Source organism: Phragmites australis, chromosome 22, assembly GCF_958298935.1.
Source record: "Phragmites australis chromosome 22, lpPhrAust1.1, whole genome shotgun sequence".
NCBI lineage: Eukaryota > Viridiplantae > Streptophyta > Magnoliopsida > Poales > Poaceae > Phragmites > Phragmites australis.
In genome coordinates, this window is record NC_084942.1 from 17,728,420 (window position 1) to 17,747,573 (window position 19,154).

Sequence of the window (19,154 nt, forward strand, 5' to 3'; positions counted from 1 at the left end):
GTTTGTCAGAGTCGAACCTGGAAAATCTCATCTTGCGCGTAGCCTTCTTACCATCTCACCTATCACTGAGAGCAATGCGATATATTTTCTTTTTGACTCTTATTGACTGAAAGTTGTGATGATTATTTGGATATAAAAATGACTTTGAATGAAAATATTGTCAACTACAAAGTTGTATATCTCGTCGAGAACTACAATTTTCATATAAAGTTTGTCTCCATCTAAATCCATATGAAAAAGTTATAAATTTATGAAAATATACATCATTGTCGGTTCGTATTACGGACCGATTGTGAACCTAAGATATTTTTCGAAATGACTTTTATTGTTCATAACTTGTAATGATTATTTGGGCATTAAAAATAATTTTATATAAAAAAGTTATCAACTAAAAAATTGTAGACCTCATCAAAAGCTACAATTTTCATATAAAATTTGTCTCCATCCGACTTTGTATGAAAGAGTTATGAATTTTTGAAGATGGACTACATTTCATTATCACTGTTGTTTAATATAACGAGCTGACAGTGATAATGCTTCTATTATCAACTCCATTATAACTACCGATTCATGACTAGAACCGATAATGATAATCAAGTATTACTATTAGTTTTTTTTAATTGAACCAACAGTGATATTTGATTATCAGTATCACTATCAATTAAAAAAGCTGGTAGTAATAGCCCGGTAAGAAATGGGTGCTCTGTAGTAGTGGTAGGAATCTAATTTATATCTTAAACTTCAAATACACTTTTTCCTTAAAATGTTGAACTTGCTGAATCTAGTCTTTCAAATTGTTGAATGAACAAAATCATAGATATAATGAATTAATCACAAGACTATATTTCCAACATTTTCACACAAAATGTTGAACTAGATTTTGAAAATGTTGGATCTAGTGTTCTCAAAATGTTGAATGCATAAAATCATAGGTACTGTGAATTAATCATATGGATTAGAAGAAAAAAGAAACAGGAAAAACAAAATTGCTTCTAGACAATATGTCTTGTACAGCGATATTGTTGTTTTTCTAGTTGTTTAAATGAAAGAAAAAGTCGACACATTGCAGAAAAAGTCAAAACTGCCGACAGATTTGTGGCCCATCTACACAGAGAGAAAAGTAAAAAAGGGGCTAGATTTGCGGCCTAGTTACACATAAAAAAAATTCTATAAGGAGTTTCAGACGTACGGGCCACGCTTCTTGGTGGGCTTCTTTCGACTTGGTGGGCTGGCAGGCCGTGCTACGCTGAGAACGGACTTGATATAGGCAGTCTGCTAGCGATCTTGCATAGTTTTCACAAAACAAATTTTAGGAAAATTGGTTTCATGCCATCGAAAAATGTATATTTTAAAAATTTATCACCAAACTATAACAGTTCATTTTAATACCACCAAAAGTTCCCTCCATTTAGATATATACCACCTTGTCCACTTCTGTTACCGTTTTTCGGTTTTTTTTTTAACTTTGGCCAATGTGAAATGTCATCTTTGCCGTTGCCTGCTGGATACTACTCAGAATAGATCGAGCTTGTTTGTACCTGCCCAAAGCAGAACACGAGCGCACGGCTGTTCGTCCCTGCAGCCACTGTGTTTGTTGACTTGCCGTAGGTTAGACTATTACAGAAAAGATTATTATTGTCAGTTTTAAAATTATTTTATTGCTAGTTTTTAAAACGGTAATAATTATATAGTATATGATTATCACTGCTGATTATAGAATCGGCAGTGATTGTACATATCGCTGCCGATTCATGTAACGAACTAACAGTGATATAAACTATCGTTGTCGATTCTTGAGCTTATTTTGTCAATTTATATACTTATCACTGCAGTGATACTCGATCCAGTAAAAAAATTAAACAGGTAGGCAATAATTTAATCGAGCTTTATATTACTAATCTCTAGAATTAAATCTTTATATCATACTAATCTATAATTAAGTCACTAAATCTATTATTGTACACCAAAAACAAAAGATATGCACGGCCGTGTGAAAAAACCCTAAACCCACGTGTCGCATCTACCGGTCGGCCACGATGACGAAGAAGTGGTTGTCATTGTTGCTGTCATCGTCGTCCTCGCCATCGCCGTCATCGTCCTCTTCGTAGCTGCCATTGCCGTCGTCGCGGCCGTCACTAGCCTCCTTTTCCTCCCCGGCCTTCTCCTCCTCATCCGAGCTTAGCTAGGCCCTCTTCGCCTTCGATTCGTTGAGGAAGAAGTCCCACACGTCGTCGTCCTCAGAAGGGGGACCCCGCAGAATCACCGCGAGGTTTGCACCTCGTCCGAGCTCGTCGACGGGGCCTTCACCTCATCGTCGGACAACGGCATAGGTATGGGTGGCATGGCCGGAAAAGGTGGCAGCGAAGGCGGCGTGGAGTGGCCGGAGCGGGAGAAGAATCGTGCGGACCATTGCGGTGGAGTGGCCGGAGCGACGGTGAAGGGGAGAGGATGAGAGTGAGAGCGAGAGCGATCGAGTATGAAATATTTAAAGGCGCTCGGGAGAAGCTAAGTAGGCTGGCGCAGTAATTCATACGGCTTTTTGATATCATTGCCGATTCGTAAATACAACCAGCAGTGATAGCCATTATCATTACTGGTTATTAAAGGTACATCTTTTGATAAACTAATATCAATATCGATTCTAGCAAAGAACCAGCAGTGATGTATTACTGCCTATTGGTAATACAAACCTACAATGATATTCAAATTATCACTTCCAGGTCTTGCTGGCTTAGTTTTTTATATACACATTGAGCTTTTGAATTGATAGTGATGTATTATCACTACTGGTTATTACTGAACCGGTAGTGAAAGAGGAGCAGAGATAACCCTTTATGTAGTAGTGCTGGGAGCTCCCAGCACCGCCTTTCGATCCGCTGCTCCCCATCTTGGTAAGCCACCTCCCTTGAATGAATACACTGCTCCCTTGAGTCCTTAGCGGAGTTGTTCTCTAACCTTAGGTTTTTATTTGTTCCGTTTGATTTGGGTCAGATGGCGCTATCCCTAGGATCGGAGCTCAACTTGATGAAATGGAGTTATTTTGAATCATGTAACACCATGTTTATGTGAATTTATTATTTTAGGGTGATGTAGCCTCATGTTTATGTCAACATGTAAGGGAGGAGGGTGTCGATTGCAGCCGAACTTGAGGTCATCCACCTTGGTACCATGTAGTTGCGGCGTCGCACAACCACATCTCAACATCTAGTTGGGGCCGGGGAGTACCTGGGATAAAATACGGCTGGCGGCCGCTTGGCCGGCGCAGTCGGCTCCTTCTGACGGTGACGCATAACCAAAGACCAAAGAAGCAAGATTGGATCAGGAAAATGGAAGAGGATCGACACTGTGCCTTCTCAATCGGTCATGTTGGCCGTAGGGGTAAAATGGTCAGATTTTCTGCATGAAAAGTGGATGGAGTGGTATATATCTAAACAGAAGAAACTTTTGATGGTATTAAAGTGAACCGTTGCAGTTCAAAGTTAAATTTCTAAAACGTGCCTCGTTTGATGGTATGAAACCAAATTTGCCCAAAAATTACTGTGATTTTTAGGAAAATTGGTTTAAAGTTGTTGATCAGTTAGATCTAATTACTTTGTTTGGCTCACAAAAATTAAAACATTTTTAAGTATTAATCGAATTGGCACCAGGTGACCTTTCTCTCGTTGAATCACGGCTTGTTTGTTTAGGCTTTTGCTTTAGGGTTTTTCTAAAAAGCTGTGTTTTTGATTTGTCTAAAAAATTATTTTTTGAAAAAGGTTGTTAACTTTTACAATAATTTTTTGACTTATCAGTAAATAGTTTCTTAGAAAAACGTCTCTCAGAAAGCTTCTTAGCTTTAGTTCATTTTCCTTAAAAATAGACTTCTGACTTCTTCAAAACTCTGCTTATTCTAACTTCTAACTTCTGATAGTAACAAAAACAGAATCAGAAACAGGAAACAAATATGACCTCAATCGAATTGGCATCACAAAAAGCACTAGCGTTCGAGATATTTATTTAATTATGTAGCACAAGGATAAAAAGAAAAAAAAAAGTAGTAACAGAAGAGATATGGGAGTTGATTTTCTGAAAACTTTGTAAAATTGGTTTTTGATAAAACACAGTATTTGAGTTTTAGTAAAACCGGATTTTTGTTATCCCTATTTTATCTATCTAACCAAACAAAGTTTTAGATAATTAGGTTCAAATTTAGTCTCTACTATATAAAATATAAATTGTTATTATGTCATATCTTTCTAACTCTTCTTCTATCTAATAAAAATCTATAAAATTTAAATAATTTAATCATTTTTTATACATCCTCGTTCTTCAACCTCTACCTTGTTACCGGCTACAAATATGACTCATTTGACTAATAAAAATAAATGAAAAACTAGAGAGAAATTTAGTGAATAATCTCCTCATTTTTCGAATTCTATCTGAAATCAAACTACGTTCTCGACGTATTTCTTCAACAGTACTTTTATAACATCTTTATTATTAAATTTATATTTAATATTATCACACCTAATATTTATATTTTCGTGTAACTCGCCTATACTGATAAAACAGATCCGAACAACCGCGCCGCCTAACTTCTGCTCCCGTCGAGCCGACCTCGAGCAGTCGAGCCTGCCTGAAGGTCGAAGGCGAAATCAAGCTCGGCTCGAACCTGCGTCGAGCTCGAGCCTAGGCATACCCGGGCTCGCTCGAGCTCGGCTCGTTGACACCAATGCGGGCCCAAAAACCCCAGGACTAGCAGCAGCCCAACGGTGCCCCCATCGCCTAGGGTTTCCTTCCGCCGCCGCAGCCGCAGGCAAGGTCATCCCCGGCCGTCTCCGCCGCCGCCGCCGCAATGCCGACGGTCAGCGTTGGCCGCGACCGCCTCTTCGAGGCCCTCGGCCGGACCTACAGTAAGCGACCGCGACGCGGCTTTCTCCAAAACCTCAACGTCCCCCGCGAGAACTCTAACCAATCTGGTCTCTTGCCGATGCTGCAGCGCAGGAGGAGTTCGAGGCGCTCTGCTTCGAGTTCGGCATCGAGCTCGACGACGTGGTGAGCCTCTCTGCTTCCCTTACCCAAGTTCGTGCGGTTTGGTGTGGCTGCCTTCCTCTGTTGTTTGGAATGGTGGGTCTGAATTTTCTGGTTTTTCTTCTTGTTTTGTGTGTGTGTGTGTGTGTGCAGACGACGGAGAAGGCAATCATCCGGAAGGAGAAGCACCTCAAGGACGACGGAGAGGTGGACGGTGACGACGAGGTCATCTACAAGATCGACGTCGCCGCCAACAGGTGACGGGATTTTGGTTTTGGCATCTGAATCGATGCGAATCGATGCTACTCTCGGCTAGGCTTGCCAGAATTTAGTTGGTGTGATTTGTGATATCTGTTCGAATTATAAGATTTTGTAGGGATTAGGCTCTTAATCTGCGCTAATGTCTGCTTGTGCTGTATCCTTAATTTCTGGTTACTGATTCCTTTCTATCCTGCATCTAGTCATCGATAGGCTTTATCCACTTGTATTTGATTTAGTTGGCATGAATCTAGCTTGAGATGTGGTCTTTCTGTATTTGATTGTAAACTCTTGTTATTGGCAAGCTGGTAGCTAGTTTATGTTGTGCTGTGGTCTCATATTTCGTCCAGTTGTTTGGTTCATGTGCAGTTCAGTAACTAGTAAGTAGTTTCTTTGATGTTTTGAGCTAAACAATGATTTTTTTTATGTTGCTCCATATTTTTTATGATTATGTAATTTCTGTGGCTGAGACATGTAGCACAAGAAGTTTACCTTCTCGTAGCACATTGACACATAGTATAAGGATGGTGCCTTCAGACATTAAATAGATCAATTTTGACAAAGCACATTGCATTCATCTTGACCGACCACTATGGTGCATGGAAGGAAATTTCATCTATTGTATAATTATTGGTCCTAGTTATGCAAGTGTCATGTTTATCTTGTTGATCTGTTACATTCTTCTACTGATACTTTGCTCTGTGAACCATTAACTTCAGCTGGTGGATGAGTCATTGGCTGCAAAGACACTATGAGATCTCATGCCAATGTGTTTAATGTTCATTTCCAATGCATGTAGGTATGATTTGCTATGTCTTGAAGGACTAGCAAGAGCTCTTCGTGTTTTCACTGGGACCGAAGGCAGCCCTGCATTCAAAGTTTCTTCCATTCCTTGTGGTTCAATGCTTCAGATGCATGTTAAACCGCAGGTAATGGCTGGTCAGGCCAGGCCCATCTTTACATGTTTTACCCTTATCTAGGTCTTCTGCACGGGTGCTGTATGGATTATGGCATGTTAGTGCGCTCATTTCTTTGAATATGTTACAGCACATTTCAAATAATAGTCTTGAAAAGAATGGATTTTTTTCCCATTAAGGTAGAACTCTTCAGTTTTTCTTTCTCTGAGTAATGCATGTGTCGATTGTAGAGCAAAGGGATCAACAGAGTAGTAAGGTTTGGTATCTATCTTAACTTGGGAATTTTCTTGAACCACTTAATTGTTTTCAGATGTTCTGGATAGCTGGAGTGTTTTGAAATAATGGAGAAATGACACAGAAAGATGGCATTTTTGAAGAAGAACAAAAACAAGATCCTACTTTAGTTTTCCATGCGATATGTTTTCCTTGGTTCTGGCGCATGTGTTTTTGTGAATGTGTTACTGTAGTTCTGACTGATGTCGTAGCTGATGTTAAAATGCTTAGAGGTCAACATATTCATGATTTTAGATTTGCATGTTTTAACTAAACCTAGAGGTTAGAAGCATATGGTGTGTGTATTGACAAATTAGGGTCATGTTTGGAAATGTTGATCATATTTGATGGTAATTGATGATATATATACTTATTTCATTTCATCTGTGAATGCAAAGCCTTAAGTGACTTGTTGGTATTTGGTTTCATGTGCAGACTTCACAAATTAGACCATACGTAGTTTGTGCTGTCCTAAGAGGGGTAACTTTTGATGAAGCAAGATACAACAGTTTCATTGATCTTCAAGACAAACTCCACCAAAATATTTGCCGGTATCACTTGCCTTATTGCTTGTGGTTGTTTGTTGTATTGAGATCAAGATCACATTCAATACGTAATTAGTTGACTCAGACTACAACATGATGAAAAACAGGAAGAGAACTCTGGTTGCTATTGGTACCCATGATTTGGACACTCTACAAGGACCATTCTCATATGAGGTAAAATTATGACACTGCTCCATATCTCTGTCATACACATGCACTCTTTCTCTCTGTGTGTTCCATGCACTGTTTCTGCATGTCCTTTCTTTTTGAGGTGGGAGCATGTGTTGTGGATATGTGGTTGAGTTTTAGCCAAGGGGAATTAATTTCAGTTTTTATATAATTATACGAAAGATAAATACAAACACATGTTAGTGCCTGTTTGGTTGATTTTATTCTTCTCCACTGAGGTAGCTCTTAAACGCTTCAGCTTGTAAGATAAGCCCAACAAGCTACAGACTGTTTTGGCCTTATAACCTTCATGCACATAAGCTGAAGAAAAAATTATGTTTCAAGATTTTTGCAGAAGGCTAGATTCATACCGTGTATATATGCACAAGTCTCTGCAAGATAATCTTTTTGTTGTTGACCAATGATATATCCATTGACCATGTGGCCGCATATATACCCCGTGTGATTTCTCTCACCCTTTATATCTGACACTTGATTTTTCCCCAGGCTCTACCACCGCAAGAAATCAACTTTGTCCCATTAAAGCAGGTAAAAGAAGTCATCAAGTTCAACCTGGCAATGTGTTGCGCATTTTTTTTAAGTTGCTGATAAGGCAGCATATTTGGACTCATTGTTCTCTTTGTTGTAATGGTTCAGGAGGAAAGCTTCAGAGCTGATAGACTGATGGAATTTTATAAAGTATGTAGATGCATCACAATAACTATTGCCATGTGGTAGGGTGACAATTATATGTTTTTTAGGGGAATTATATGGTTACATTAAAGGTTCTGAATTCAGATATCCTGTTTTGTGCTCTGTATCAATATATATTTGTTACTGATATGTCATGCTTTGTTTATGGCAGTCAGACACGAAGCTGAAGAAGTTTTTGCATATAATTGAGAATTCTCCAGTGTACCCAGTTATCTATGATAGCAGTAGGTAAACCAATGCAATTCTCTTATCATTACATTTCTCAAAATTCTTTTTCGCACAAGGCCTATAGTGTTGTTAAAAAAGGACAATAATAATTACAACGAAGGACCTATTGGCTATTACTTAATTACTGTATGTTGTTATCAGATTTATTGGATATTTTGTTTGACGCCCATGGCCTTTTTAAGAAGATCATAATAATTAACTAGAAAGAACCTGTTAGGAAATTTATCTATCTAGTCAAACTTCAAAAGATATGCCTCATCCTCCAGGAAAACCATTCTCTTAAACATATTTCTTTTTCTTAAGAGAACAGCCCATGTTTGCTCACTAGTGCAATGTGTTATTATTTAATATTTACGATGTAGTTACTGTCTGTACTGGTGATACAGCAAAGCTAACGACTTGATAATTTGCAGGACTGTTTTGTCTTTACCTCCTATCATCAATGGTGCACATTCTGCTATCACCCTGAAGACAAGGAATGTCTTTATTGAATGCACTGCTACTGACCTTACAAAAGCAAATATTGTTCTGAATACAATGGTAGGTGTAATGCAATGCTATGTTTCAGATGGACAATATGTCCTCCATTCGTATGAAGATTAAACTTACTGTATTAATGCAGTTGTTGTTTGACTTTCCAGGTTACAATGTTTACTGAGTACTGTGAGAATAAGTTTGAAGTGGAACCAGTTGAAGTGATATATCACGATGGAAGCAAAATCGCTTACCCTGATCTTTCATGTTACAAGATGGAGGTTTCACTACCTGATATTGTTGGGCCTATCGGCATCTCCCTGGACAAGAAGCAGGTATTTATTAGTTCCTGCAAGATTTAGCAAGGGCCTTCTCATATCTGAATTAATAATCAAATAATCAATTGAGTTCAGTATCTCCTTATGATTAACTGTTTATCTAATGCAAATTGCAATGTTTTTTCTGTACCTAGAACTAAGTTAAACCATCACTTTTGATATTTACATTATGATGTTATTTCTTCATGGATGCTCTAAGTTGAAATTTGTATGCTTGAGCAAGCAAAATGTATCAATTTATTCAACTGTGTATCTGAAATTGTAGGTTGTCTCACTTTTGAACAAAATGCAACTTCAAGCTGAAATTTGCCCGTCGAATGGGGAGCCTCGTATTTCAGTGTCTGTCCCTCCTACAAGAAGCGATATTTTACATGCTCGTGATCTGGCAGAGGTAAATCCTGAAATTCCCTAACTATTGTATCAACCTTTTTCATAGTTATTCGTTCATCATTGTTGAATATTTCTTGGCTCTGTTTTTATTTTCGTTCTACAAAGGATATTGCTATAGCTTATGGGTATAACAATGTGCCAAAATCAAAGCCAAAGTGTATGACAATAGGAGGAAGGCAACCATTAAACCGGTACTCCGATAAAATTCGTGCTGAGGTACTTTAGATTTTCAATATCTCTTTACGATGTTCCCATCGTGCTCCACATATGTTCATACATTGATTTTTTACTAAAAAACATCTGTGGCCAGGTTGCAAGAGCTGGTTATATGGAGGTGCTTACGTTTATCTTGTGTTCACATGAAGAAAATTTTGACATGTTGAACAGGACAGATGACAGAAGTAAAGCAGTCATTATTGCAAACCCCCGCACTTCTGAATTTGAGGTAGATTGCTCTCAAGTCTATCTTTTGTGATTGGATTTTATTTTTTTGGCTCTAGCTGGTTACTTAGTTTTTATTCCTGCTGAATCCAAGTTGGAATCAAAGCTCTTTTGTTACCGACGCCTTTGTGGGTAGAACCTACCGGCGCAGACCCAGGCCCATGGTGTTGGCAACGGATAATCCGGCGGCGGCAACATGCGTGACAACGGATGATTCGGCGGTGTTGGGCTCTCCAACCGAAAGTGGTTGAGGTGATCGCAGCACAGGTGTGGGTAGGGGTGGAAATGGATGGCAGGGAATTCAAATTATTCGATTCCGTATCTGTTAAAATACGAATATGGATATCCGTATCCGTATTCGTTTCTGAAATGGATACTAAAATGGATATATCCGAATTCGTTTTCGAGATTCGGATTCAAATGTGGATATCCGAATTCGAGATATATCCGATTCGTATCCGTATCCGCCAACCAGGGAACCAAATTTTGCTAAAGTTTTAGAAATTTCAGATATGAACGAAATTCCAACCCAATCAAATTGGAACAAATTTCAGTCAAATGTCATCAAATTTTAGTTAAATTTGATCAAAAATTTAAATTTCCAACATGAATTTTGAACAAAATTTCTAAAATTCCGGCACAATCAAATTAGAACAATTTTCAGTCAATTTTTTTCAAAAATTTAAATTTTCGACCTGAATTTCGAAGATCGAGTAGATATCCGAATGCGGATTCGTATTCGAACTATCCGATTCGTATTCGTATTCGAGGATATCCGGATCCGTATTTGCATTCGGATTAAAATGTGGTAAATCGTATTATCCGAATTCGATTCCATGCGTATTCGATCCGTTTCCATCCCTCGGTGTGGGTAGCACAACAAACCGGAGTTTGAGGAGATGATAGGTTGTTAGTTTGTTAAGCTAGTTTGTTAAATTCCTTCCAAGCCTGATCTATAAAGGCATTAGCTTGTGTACTAGGGAAAGCAATTAAGAAATTAACTCCTCAATAGTTGGCCGTAGTCAGAGCCTCTGCCGTGACTGAGGGCGAGCCCCTTCTCGGTGAGCAGGGCGACTTGCCGCCATTACCCCGATACCCCTTGCGCTCTCTCCCACACGCCCAACTCCTCCTTGTTCCACCGCTTGATCGTCATCGCAGAGCGCGCGATATCAATTTGGTATTAGAGACCTGTCCTCTTGCGCTTGCCAACCTAGTTACACCACCATCCACAGTCCCAGCCATGGCTGACTCTGGCGACATTCCAAAGGAGCCAACCACCTCCGACCCTGCTGGGTTGCTGGAATGCGTCCTCGCTGAGATGACTTCGGTCAAGACTTGCCTAGATCGACACGATCAGCGCATTTCACGCACGGAGAAAATCCAGACCGACGGCTAGGACGATGGCACATGCGTCACGTCCTCACTGCGTACGCCCCATCCGCGCCGCCCGGAGGACAACGAAGATGATCGTCGTGGCATTTCGCGCCACCACAAGTTGAATTTTCCGTCTTATGGCGGCGAAGAAGATCCTCTACCATGGCTCAACAAATGCGAGCAGTTCTTCCATGGGCAACACACCATGGAAAAAGAAAAGGTTTGGTTGGCTTCGTTTAATCTAACAGATGTTGCCGCACAGTGGTACTACCAACTCGAGCGGGAACACAGCATCCTCTCGTGGGCACGATTCGCCGAGTGTGTCAATCTTCGTTTTGGTCCGCCTATTCGGGCCAACATCCTCGGTGAGCTGAAGGATCTTTGCCGAACCGGGACAGTGGAGTATCAACACCAATTCTTGGCACTCCTCTGTCGTTGCAATGACCTAACTCTGCAACACCAAGTCAATCACTTCACCGCAGGTCTCGGCAAACCACTTCGTACGGACGTCGAGCTTTAGTGCCTGACCAACTTGTAGATGGCCATGAGTTTAGCCGGGCGTACGAGCAGCTCCTGGACGAGGCCGATGCCGATGCCAAAATCGCTGACTAGCGCACCGGAGCGACCAGCGGCGCGAGCGGTGTGACACCCAAGTCGACCTCAGTTGTGGTCTCTAAACCAGCACTGACAGCAGCCACATCTACATCATCAACAACCCCGACAGGAGTTACAGTGGCGGTGCCACGGGCCATAAAAGCTGCGGCGCCACGCTCGTAGTTCCGCCGGCTAACGGTGGAGGAGATGTCGAACAGGCGAATGAAAGGAATCTATTTCAACTATCCTAAGAAGTTTTCCAAAGAGCACGTTGGCAAGTGCTGCATGAAGGGAGTATTCTTGCTAGAGCTTGAGGAAGGACGCAACCGATGACAATGAAAGCGGCTTGGAAATTTCCCTTCTCGCCCTGACTGGCATATGGGCGGCCTACACCATGCGGCTGCTCATGCAGATTGCGGGCTGCAACGTCACGGCACTGGTCGATAGCGGGTCGACGTACACCTTCATCGACGAAACCGTGGCGCATGGCTTGAGGCTCAACATCATGCCACACCCTAGCTCCACGTCGTGGTGGCAAACGGCGAACGCGTCAACGTCACGGGTGTCTGCGAGCGCCAGTCCATCCTCATCGGGCACGAGGGTTCACCCTCAAATGTTTCGTCATCCCACTGGGCAGATTTGAGGCCGTGCTAGGCATCAATTGGCTCCGCTCGCTGGGGCCGATCCTCTGGAACTTCGACACTCATGATGGCATTTTGGCGCACGGACCATCCGGTCAGGTGGCGTGACGTGGGTGCGCTCGACACACGCATGGAGCTTTGCGCGACTGCATAAGGCAGGGAACTCCTCGACCACTTGCTCCACAACTTCGATGACATCTTCAAAGAACCACGCGGCCTGCCACCATCCCGGCAGCGAGCGCACCATATCCACCTGCTGCCAGGAAACCTACCAATTGCGGTCCGACCGTATCGGTACCCGCAATTGCTCAAAGATGAGATCGAGCGACAATGTGCTGACATGTTGGCACAAGGCATTATACGGGCGAGCACGTCCGCGTTCTTGTCTTTGGTACTCCTTGTGAAGAAACCAGATGAATCCTGGAGATTATGCGTCGATTACGACAACTCAACGACAAGACAATCAAGGATAAGTTCGCCGTACCATTGGTGGACAAACTTCTTGATGAACTTCGGCGCGCCCGTTTCTTCACCAAAGCTTGACATGAGTGGCTACCATCAAGTCCTCAAGCACTCGGACGACATCGAGAAGATTGCATTTCGCACTCACCATGGGCACTTCAAATTTCTGGTCATGCCCTTCAGGCTAACGAACGCGCCAGCAACATTTTAGGCCCTCATGAACTCCATCTTACAGCCTTTCCTTCGCAAATTTGTGCTGGTCTTTTTCGATGACATTCTGGTGTACAACTCTTCCTGAGCAGAACATTTGCAACATGTCAAGACGATCTTCAAGGTCATACGGGCGCACCACCTCGCTCTCAAGCGATCCAAGTGCTTCTTTGGCGAACAACAAGTGAACTACCTTGGCCACATCGTGTCTGGCCAAGGGGTCGCCATGGACCCTTCCAAGGTGGTCGCGGTGGAGACTTGGCTACGCCTGTGCTCGGTGCGCGCCCTACATGGATTCCTCAGCCTAATAGGATACTATTGGAAATTCATCGCGGGGTATGGAGCCATCGCAGCTCCCCTCACCGCGCTGCTCAAGGAGGCGTTCACCTGGGGAACAGAAGCTGAGGCCGCCTTCGTCGCACTCAAGACCGCGCTCACCTCAGCGCCATTACTCCAACTGCCCAACTTCGACAAGCCGTTCACCATCGATTGCGACGCGTCCGGGTCGGGGTTCGGCGCGGTGCTCCACCAAGACGCCGGGCCCATCGCCTTCTTCAGTCGAGCAGTACTGCCTCACCATGCCAAGCTGGCCGCTTATGAGCAAGAACTCATCGGGCTCGTAAAGGCAGTGCGCCACTGGAGACCATATCTTTGGGGACGGCATTTCGTGGTTTGCACAGACCACTATAGCCTCAAATTCTTCCTCGATCAGCGCTTATCCACAATTCCCCAACATATGTGGGTAAGCAAACTATTGGGTTACGACTTTCAAGTGGAGTATCGACCGGGGTGGCTGAACACGGTGGTGGATGCGCTTTCACTGCGCCATGATGATCAAGCCCATTGCACTGCTATTTCTGCGCCCTCTTTTGCTATCTTTGACACCATTCGGCAGGAGTTGGTGCAGGATTCCCAGGCGGTTGCGTTGTGCGCCCAACTGGCCGCACACCAGGCCGACGTGGCGTGGTCCGAGGTCGATGGACTACTGCTGCACAAAGGTTGCATTTTTGTGCTTGACAACTCCACGGTCTAGCCGCAACTTCTGGCCGACGCGCATGATGGAGCCCGTGAAGGAGCTGACAAGACTCTTCTTTGGCTTTGTGTGACATTCTACAAGGCCCATGATCTTTGGTGCGTGCGCGACTATGTCAGGGGGTGCGTGGTGTGCCAACGTAACAAGACGGAGCACCTACACCCAGCTGGCCTCTTGCAACCTCTGCCAGTGCTGTCAACCGTATGGGAAGATATCTCCCTCATTTTCCTAGAAGGATTTCCCAAGGTCGGTGGCAAATCAGTCATCCTAACGGTGGTCGATCGGTTCTCGAAGTACGGCCACTTCATTGCTCTCGACCACCCCTACACAGCCAACTCCGTCGCACAAGCTTTCTTCGACAACATCATCAAGTTCCATGGTATATTGTGTTCAATCGTGAGTGATCGGGACCTGGTATTCACAAGCCATTTTTTGGGAAGAGCTATTCCGCCTGTCAGGGAGCTTCTGCGCAGCTCGGCTTTTCACGCCAGATAGATGGCCAGTCCGAGGTCGTCAATTGCACGATCGCTATGTATCTCCAATGTTTGGCTGGGGATTGGCCGCGTTCCTGGCTGCAGTGGCTGCTGTGGGTAGAGTTATGCTACAATACTCCGTTCCACTCAGCACTACAACACACTTCGTTCTATGTGATCTATGGCCGTGACCCGCCATCACTACTGTCCTACCAAACCGGCATGGCCAGAGTGCAAGCGGTTGACCGTCAGCTCTTGGATTGTGACGATTTCTTGCGCTACACTAGAGAAAGGCTCCTCCAGGCGGCTGCATATATGAAGAGGAAGCACGACAAACATCATCGTGACCTCCAATTTGGAGTAGGGGAGTGGGCGTGGCTTCACCTGCAACACTGACTGGTGGCATCGATCAAGGAGGGAACTAAGACCAAGCTGGCGCCAACATTCTATGGGCCGTTCCAGATCAGCACGCGTGTTGGTGATGTCACTTATCGGCTGATATTATCGGCTAAGGCACGTATCCATGACGTCTTTCACGTGGCACTACTGAAGAAGTACGTCGAGCCACCGCCAACTACGGTTGCAACCTTGCCGGATCTCGTCCGTGGACGCGTCATTCCAGCGCCGACCAAGGTCTCTAAGGCATGAATCCATCCGGGACGCTGGCAAGTGTTGGTCCATTGGCTTGGGAGTACATAGGCAGATGTGTCCTGGGAATTTTTAGAGGAGTTAACGTGGACCTACTCGATGTGTCACCTTGAGGACAAGCTGTTTACTGGCAAGGGAGGCAATGTTCCCGACACCTTTGTGGGTAGAACCTACCGGAGCAGACCCAGGCCCACGGCGCAAGCAACGGATAATCCGGCGGCAGCAACCGGCAGGGCAATAGATGATCCGATGGCGTTGTGCTCTCCAACCGAAAGTGGTTGAGGTGATCGCAGCACAGGTGCGGGCAACACAACAGACCGGAGTTTGAGGAGATGATAGGTTGTTAGTATGTTAAGCTAGTTTGTTAAATTCCTTCAAAGCCTGATCTATAAAGGCATTAGCTTGTGTACTAGGGAAAGCAATTAAGAAATAAACTCCTCAAGTAGTTGGCCATAGTCAGAGCCTCTGCCGTGACTGAGGGCGAGCCCCTCCTCGGTGAGCAGGGTGACTTGCCGCCATTACCCCGATACCCCTTGCGCTCTCTCCCACACGCCCAGCTCCTCCTTGTTCCACCGCTTGATTGTCATCGCAGAGCGTGCGGTATCACTTTTCTGTTCTCAATTGCATATATTCCAAGACGAACGTCGACGTTTAATTCATGACACATGGCTATCACTGCTAAATATTATCTCTAGTTTCACCCTAAAGTTGGTAATTTACCTATGCATACTAGTTAACTTATGAATAAATTGCTAGGATATCTGCTCACTTCTGCAGTTATTTCCTGGTGCATCTTGCTGACATATTATGATTCTACTATTTTCTTTAATTATGCAATTTTTAGATGTAACGAGTTGTATGTTCTTCTTTTCCTGGTATCAAACTTTTGGCTGTTCCTGATGACCTGGCTTTTCATCCATATCTTTGTATTTTCACGCAGCATGATCAGTGGCAATTCATACTTATCTCTCATTTTTTGTCTGTTGCAAAAGAAATTTACATAGTCCTGTATTGTCATTTATTCATTTATATCATATGTATACTATGTTCTGCATGAGATTAAAAAACATAATTCCCTTAAGCATGTTCCACATAATAACCATTGGTTTGCTTGTGATCTTGCAGGTTGTTCGGACTAGTCTGATGTCATGTTTATTGAAAACTCTGAAACATAATATAGACCATCCAAGACCCATAAAGGTATTTTGTGAAAACTAGCAACAATGTTCATCTGCTTGGTGTCAACATAGTGTTATTGAAGCACTTTTCTTGTGGCTGATTATGACATACTCCCTTTTTATGTGGGCAATATATCTAGTACAATCATCTCCTTAGGTGCAAAGTACAAACATGCAATTACATATTTTATTTGGGCACCAAATCAACATAAAAAAATCTGAAAAAAACAATGCCGTTGTCTATGGAGTGTTGTATCACACTCTAAAATCCCAACCTTAAATCTAGAATGTGTTAGAAAAAAAAGGAGATTCCCTGTGAATAGTAACATATGTCTTTTTCTTTTTTTCCTTTCTCTTACAACTTGTCTTTTGTCAGAATTCTCCTTTTTTATTACACTTAATGCACATTGAATTCGAAACTCAAATTTTCTACATAGATAGAGTAAACTGAGAAGTGTACCTAGATCTTTTTGCGGACTTTTTCATGTTGATTTAAATCCAAAATTGATTGCAGGATTACCCAAAGTGTGATTGCGCTTGATACCTCCTCTTTTATATAATAGTCTAATTATTGGTACATGTAGATTGGTTTGACACCATGTAGAATTTCTTTTGTCAGTACCTAATCTCATGATATTCTCGAATGGTTGCCATGGTTTTTTTATTTTTGAATGGTTGTGTATGTAGATTTTTGAAGTTGGTGATGTAGTGACATTGGACTCATCACGTGATGTTGGTGCCTCTAATAATCGCCGACTTGCAGCTTTATACTGCAACAGGGTTTCTGGTTTTGAGGTACACATGACAATTTCTGTGTGAGTATGATATTTACATATTCACACTAAGCCTAGTCTAAATATTATGAATTGTTCAGGAAATTATGGGACTGGTGGATAGTATTGTCAAAGTCGTGAGGGCTCCACACATCAATTTTGGCAATAATTACTATGTACCTACGAATGTAAGCATAAGCATATAAAGCGTTTACATAAACCATCTTTCTTTTGCTGCTGTTAACATTTGTACTGATTTCTTATCGATAGGAACCTGAGTTCTTTCCAAAGAGGCAGTGCAAAATCGTTATGAGTGATGGCAAGCAGGTTGGCTACTTAGGAATTGTACATGCTGAGGTACTACTTTTGTCTTATTCTAGTACAATACGCTGTGAGAACTGTATTAGTCTGTCTATATCCCTGTATCTTTTGTGTTGTGAGAATTTCCGTGGACTAGAATATCAAATTTGTTTCTGTAAATATAAGCAGCTAATATGGTTGAATTGTGATTCTTTTTTATTGTATCTGTGGTACAGATTCTAGTAAGCATGGATAGATACAATTGCTACTGTCTAGACTTTATATGCTCATAAATAGTATTGGTAGGAATAGGAGCTGTGAAATGCGAATGATATTTCTGAGAAAAAGAAATAATAACACAACATGTAGATCAGAGCATCGTAAAATGAATTGTTTAATCAGATTACATATTATGTACACCCTTGTGCTTATTTAGTACTCTTGTGTCACATGCAGGTGCTAAGGAAATTCGGCATTCCGGACCCCTGCACTTTCGTTGAGATTGACATCGAGGCTCTGATGTAAACCAAGGAATGCTTGAAGCCAGGACCCGCAGCCGGCTGGTTTTGTGCTGTAAACATGCATGGGGTACCACCAAGAACTATAGAGTAATTATTTCAGGCTGGAATACCACATCGGGCTTCTCATCCGATTGTAAACATTCACTTTCATCTTTTCCACTCAAAAACAAAGTATGACGATGCCAAACATGCCCCCGCATTTTTGTGTGTAACATTTTGTATTTTGACAATGCTTCCATTGTAATACATCATTCCGGCACAAATTTCCATCGAAACTTTAGCCGATGAGCTTGCGTGAGGAATCGCATGTCGAAAAAGTAACTCTCGCCGTGATGCTTCAGTAGCCCGGCATCCTTTTCACCAACCATGGTGCTGTTTTTGTCTCACACTGTGCTTGACTTTTCTTGCACCAACAGATCCTGATATGTGCCTGTGTTACCAGTACTTTTATTTTGTCTGACATTGTAAATACTGGGTTTGATATTGTAACACTGGGTGACCAGTGTCTGTAAGCTTCGCGTTGTCTTTGTGTTGTTTTTCTATGGCGAGTGGTGGTCAAAAATCAATGCCGGTCTCTTTCAGCTGCAGACTTTTATAGATGGTGACTTGGTTGTGAAAGCGTCAGGGACCAGGCAACGAACGGACGGCCAGGGCGCGGCCAATCCCCCTCTCCCGTCGGCGAGATCTGGCCACAATTACGAGGTCCGCAAGGGCGGATCCTGCCCCACAATGCCAAGGCTGTGTCTGTTTGAGGGCTCTTCTTTTGATGGGTTGCTGGGTGGAGATGGTCTATAGGCTGGCCTGCTCTTTTATTCTATTCTTCTTTTTATTCTTTCTCATTGGACGCCTCAGGTTGTTTTTCTCGTTGAAACTCATTGGACTAGCTGGTTTTCGGACTTTTTTTTTTATTTTAGTCTTTTTAAAATTAATATTTTAATAATAGCCCGTCGAAATCTAAATTTTCAGAAACTATCCCTTTTTGTCACATCAAAGTCTCTGACGTGACTCCCCAACTTAGTCACGCTATATTCATTGACGTGACCAAAGTGGTCACGCTGGTGGAAACCCCGACGCCTTTACACGTGAATTTGACGTGGCAGCCTGAGTCACGCCAAATTAGTTGACGTGACTCAGGCAAACAATATTTTTTTGGATAAACAGTGTTTTCAGCGGTTTTAATTATTTTCTTTC

General features: G+C 42.6%; 1 protein-coding gene across 1 annotated transcript; it reads left to right on the forward strand.

The window, feature by feature from the left end:
- Positions 1-4,730: 4,730 nt before the first annotated feature.
- LOC133904846 (phenylalanine--tRNA ligase beta subunit, cytoplasmic-like) lies at positions 4,731-18,261 on the forward strand. Its single transcript, XM_062346438.1, has 19 exons — positions 4,731-4,892; positions 4,979-5,034; positions 5,164-5,267; positions 6,068-6,197; positions 6,894-7,009; positions 7,111-7,177; positions 7,679-7,720; positions 7,829-7,870; positions 8,037-8,113; positions 8,527-8,653; positions 8,755-8,922; positions 9,191-9,316; positions 9,421-9,531; positions 9,626-9,760; positions 16,317-16,391; positions 17,057-17,164; positions 17,244-17,330; positions 17,413-17,499; positions 17,899-18,261. Exons 1-19 carry the CDS (start codon positions 4,835-4,837, stop codon positions 17,965-17,967), a joined length of 1,785 nt encoding a protein of 594 aa, XP_062202422.1. The 5' UTR covers positions 4,731-4,834; the 3' UTR covers positions 17,968-18,261.
- The last annotated feature ends 893 nt before the right edge of the window (positions 18,262-19,154 follow it).

Excerpts from the sequence above, each read along its gene's own strand:
- LOC133904846 (XM_062346438.1), top strand. The coding sequence starts at position 4,835 with ATGCCGACGGTCAGCGTTGGCCGCGACCGCCTCTTCGAGGCCCTCGGC. Across the intron at positions 7,178-7,678 it reads AAGGACCATTCTCATATGAG|GCTCTACCACCGCAAGAAAT; the intron begins GTAAAATTATGA and ends ATTTTTCCCCAG. Across the intron at positions 16,392-17,056 it reads ACCATCCAAGACCCATAAAG|ATTTTTGAAGTTGGTGATGT; the intron begins GTATTTTGTGAA and ends TTGTGTATGTAG.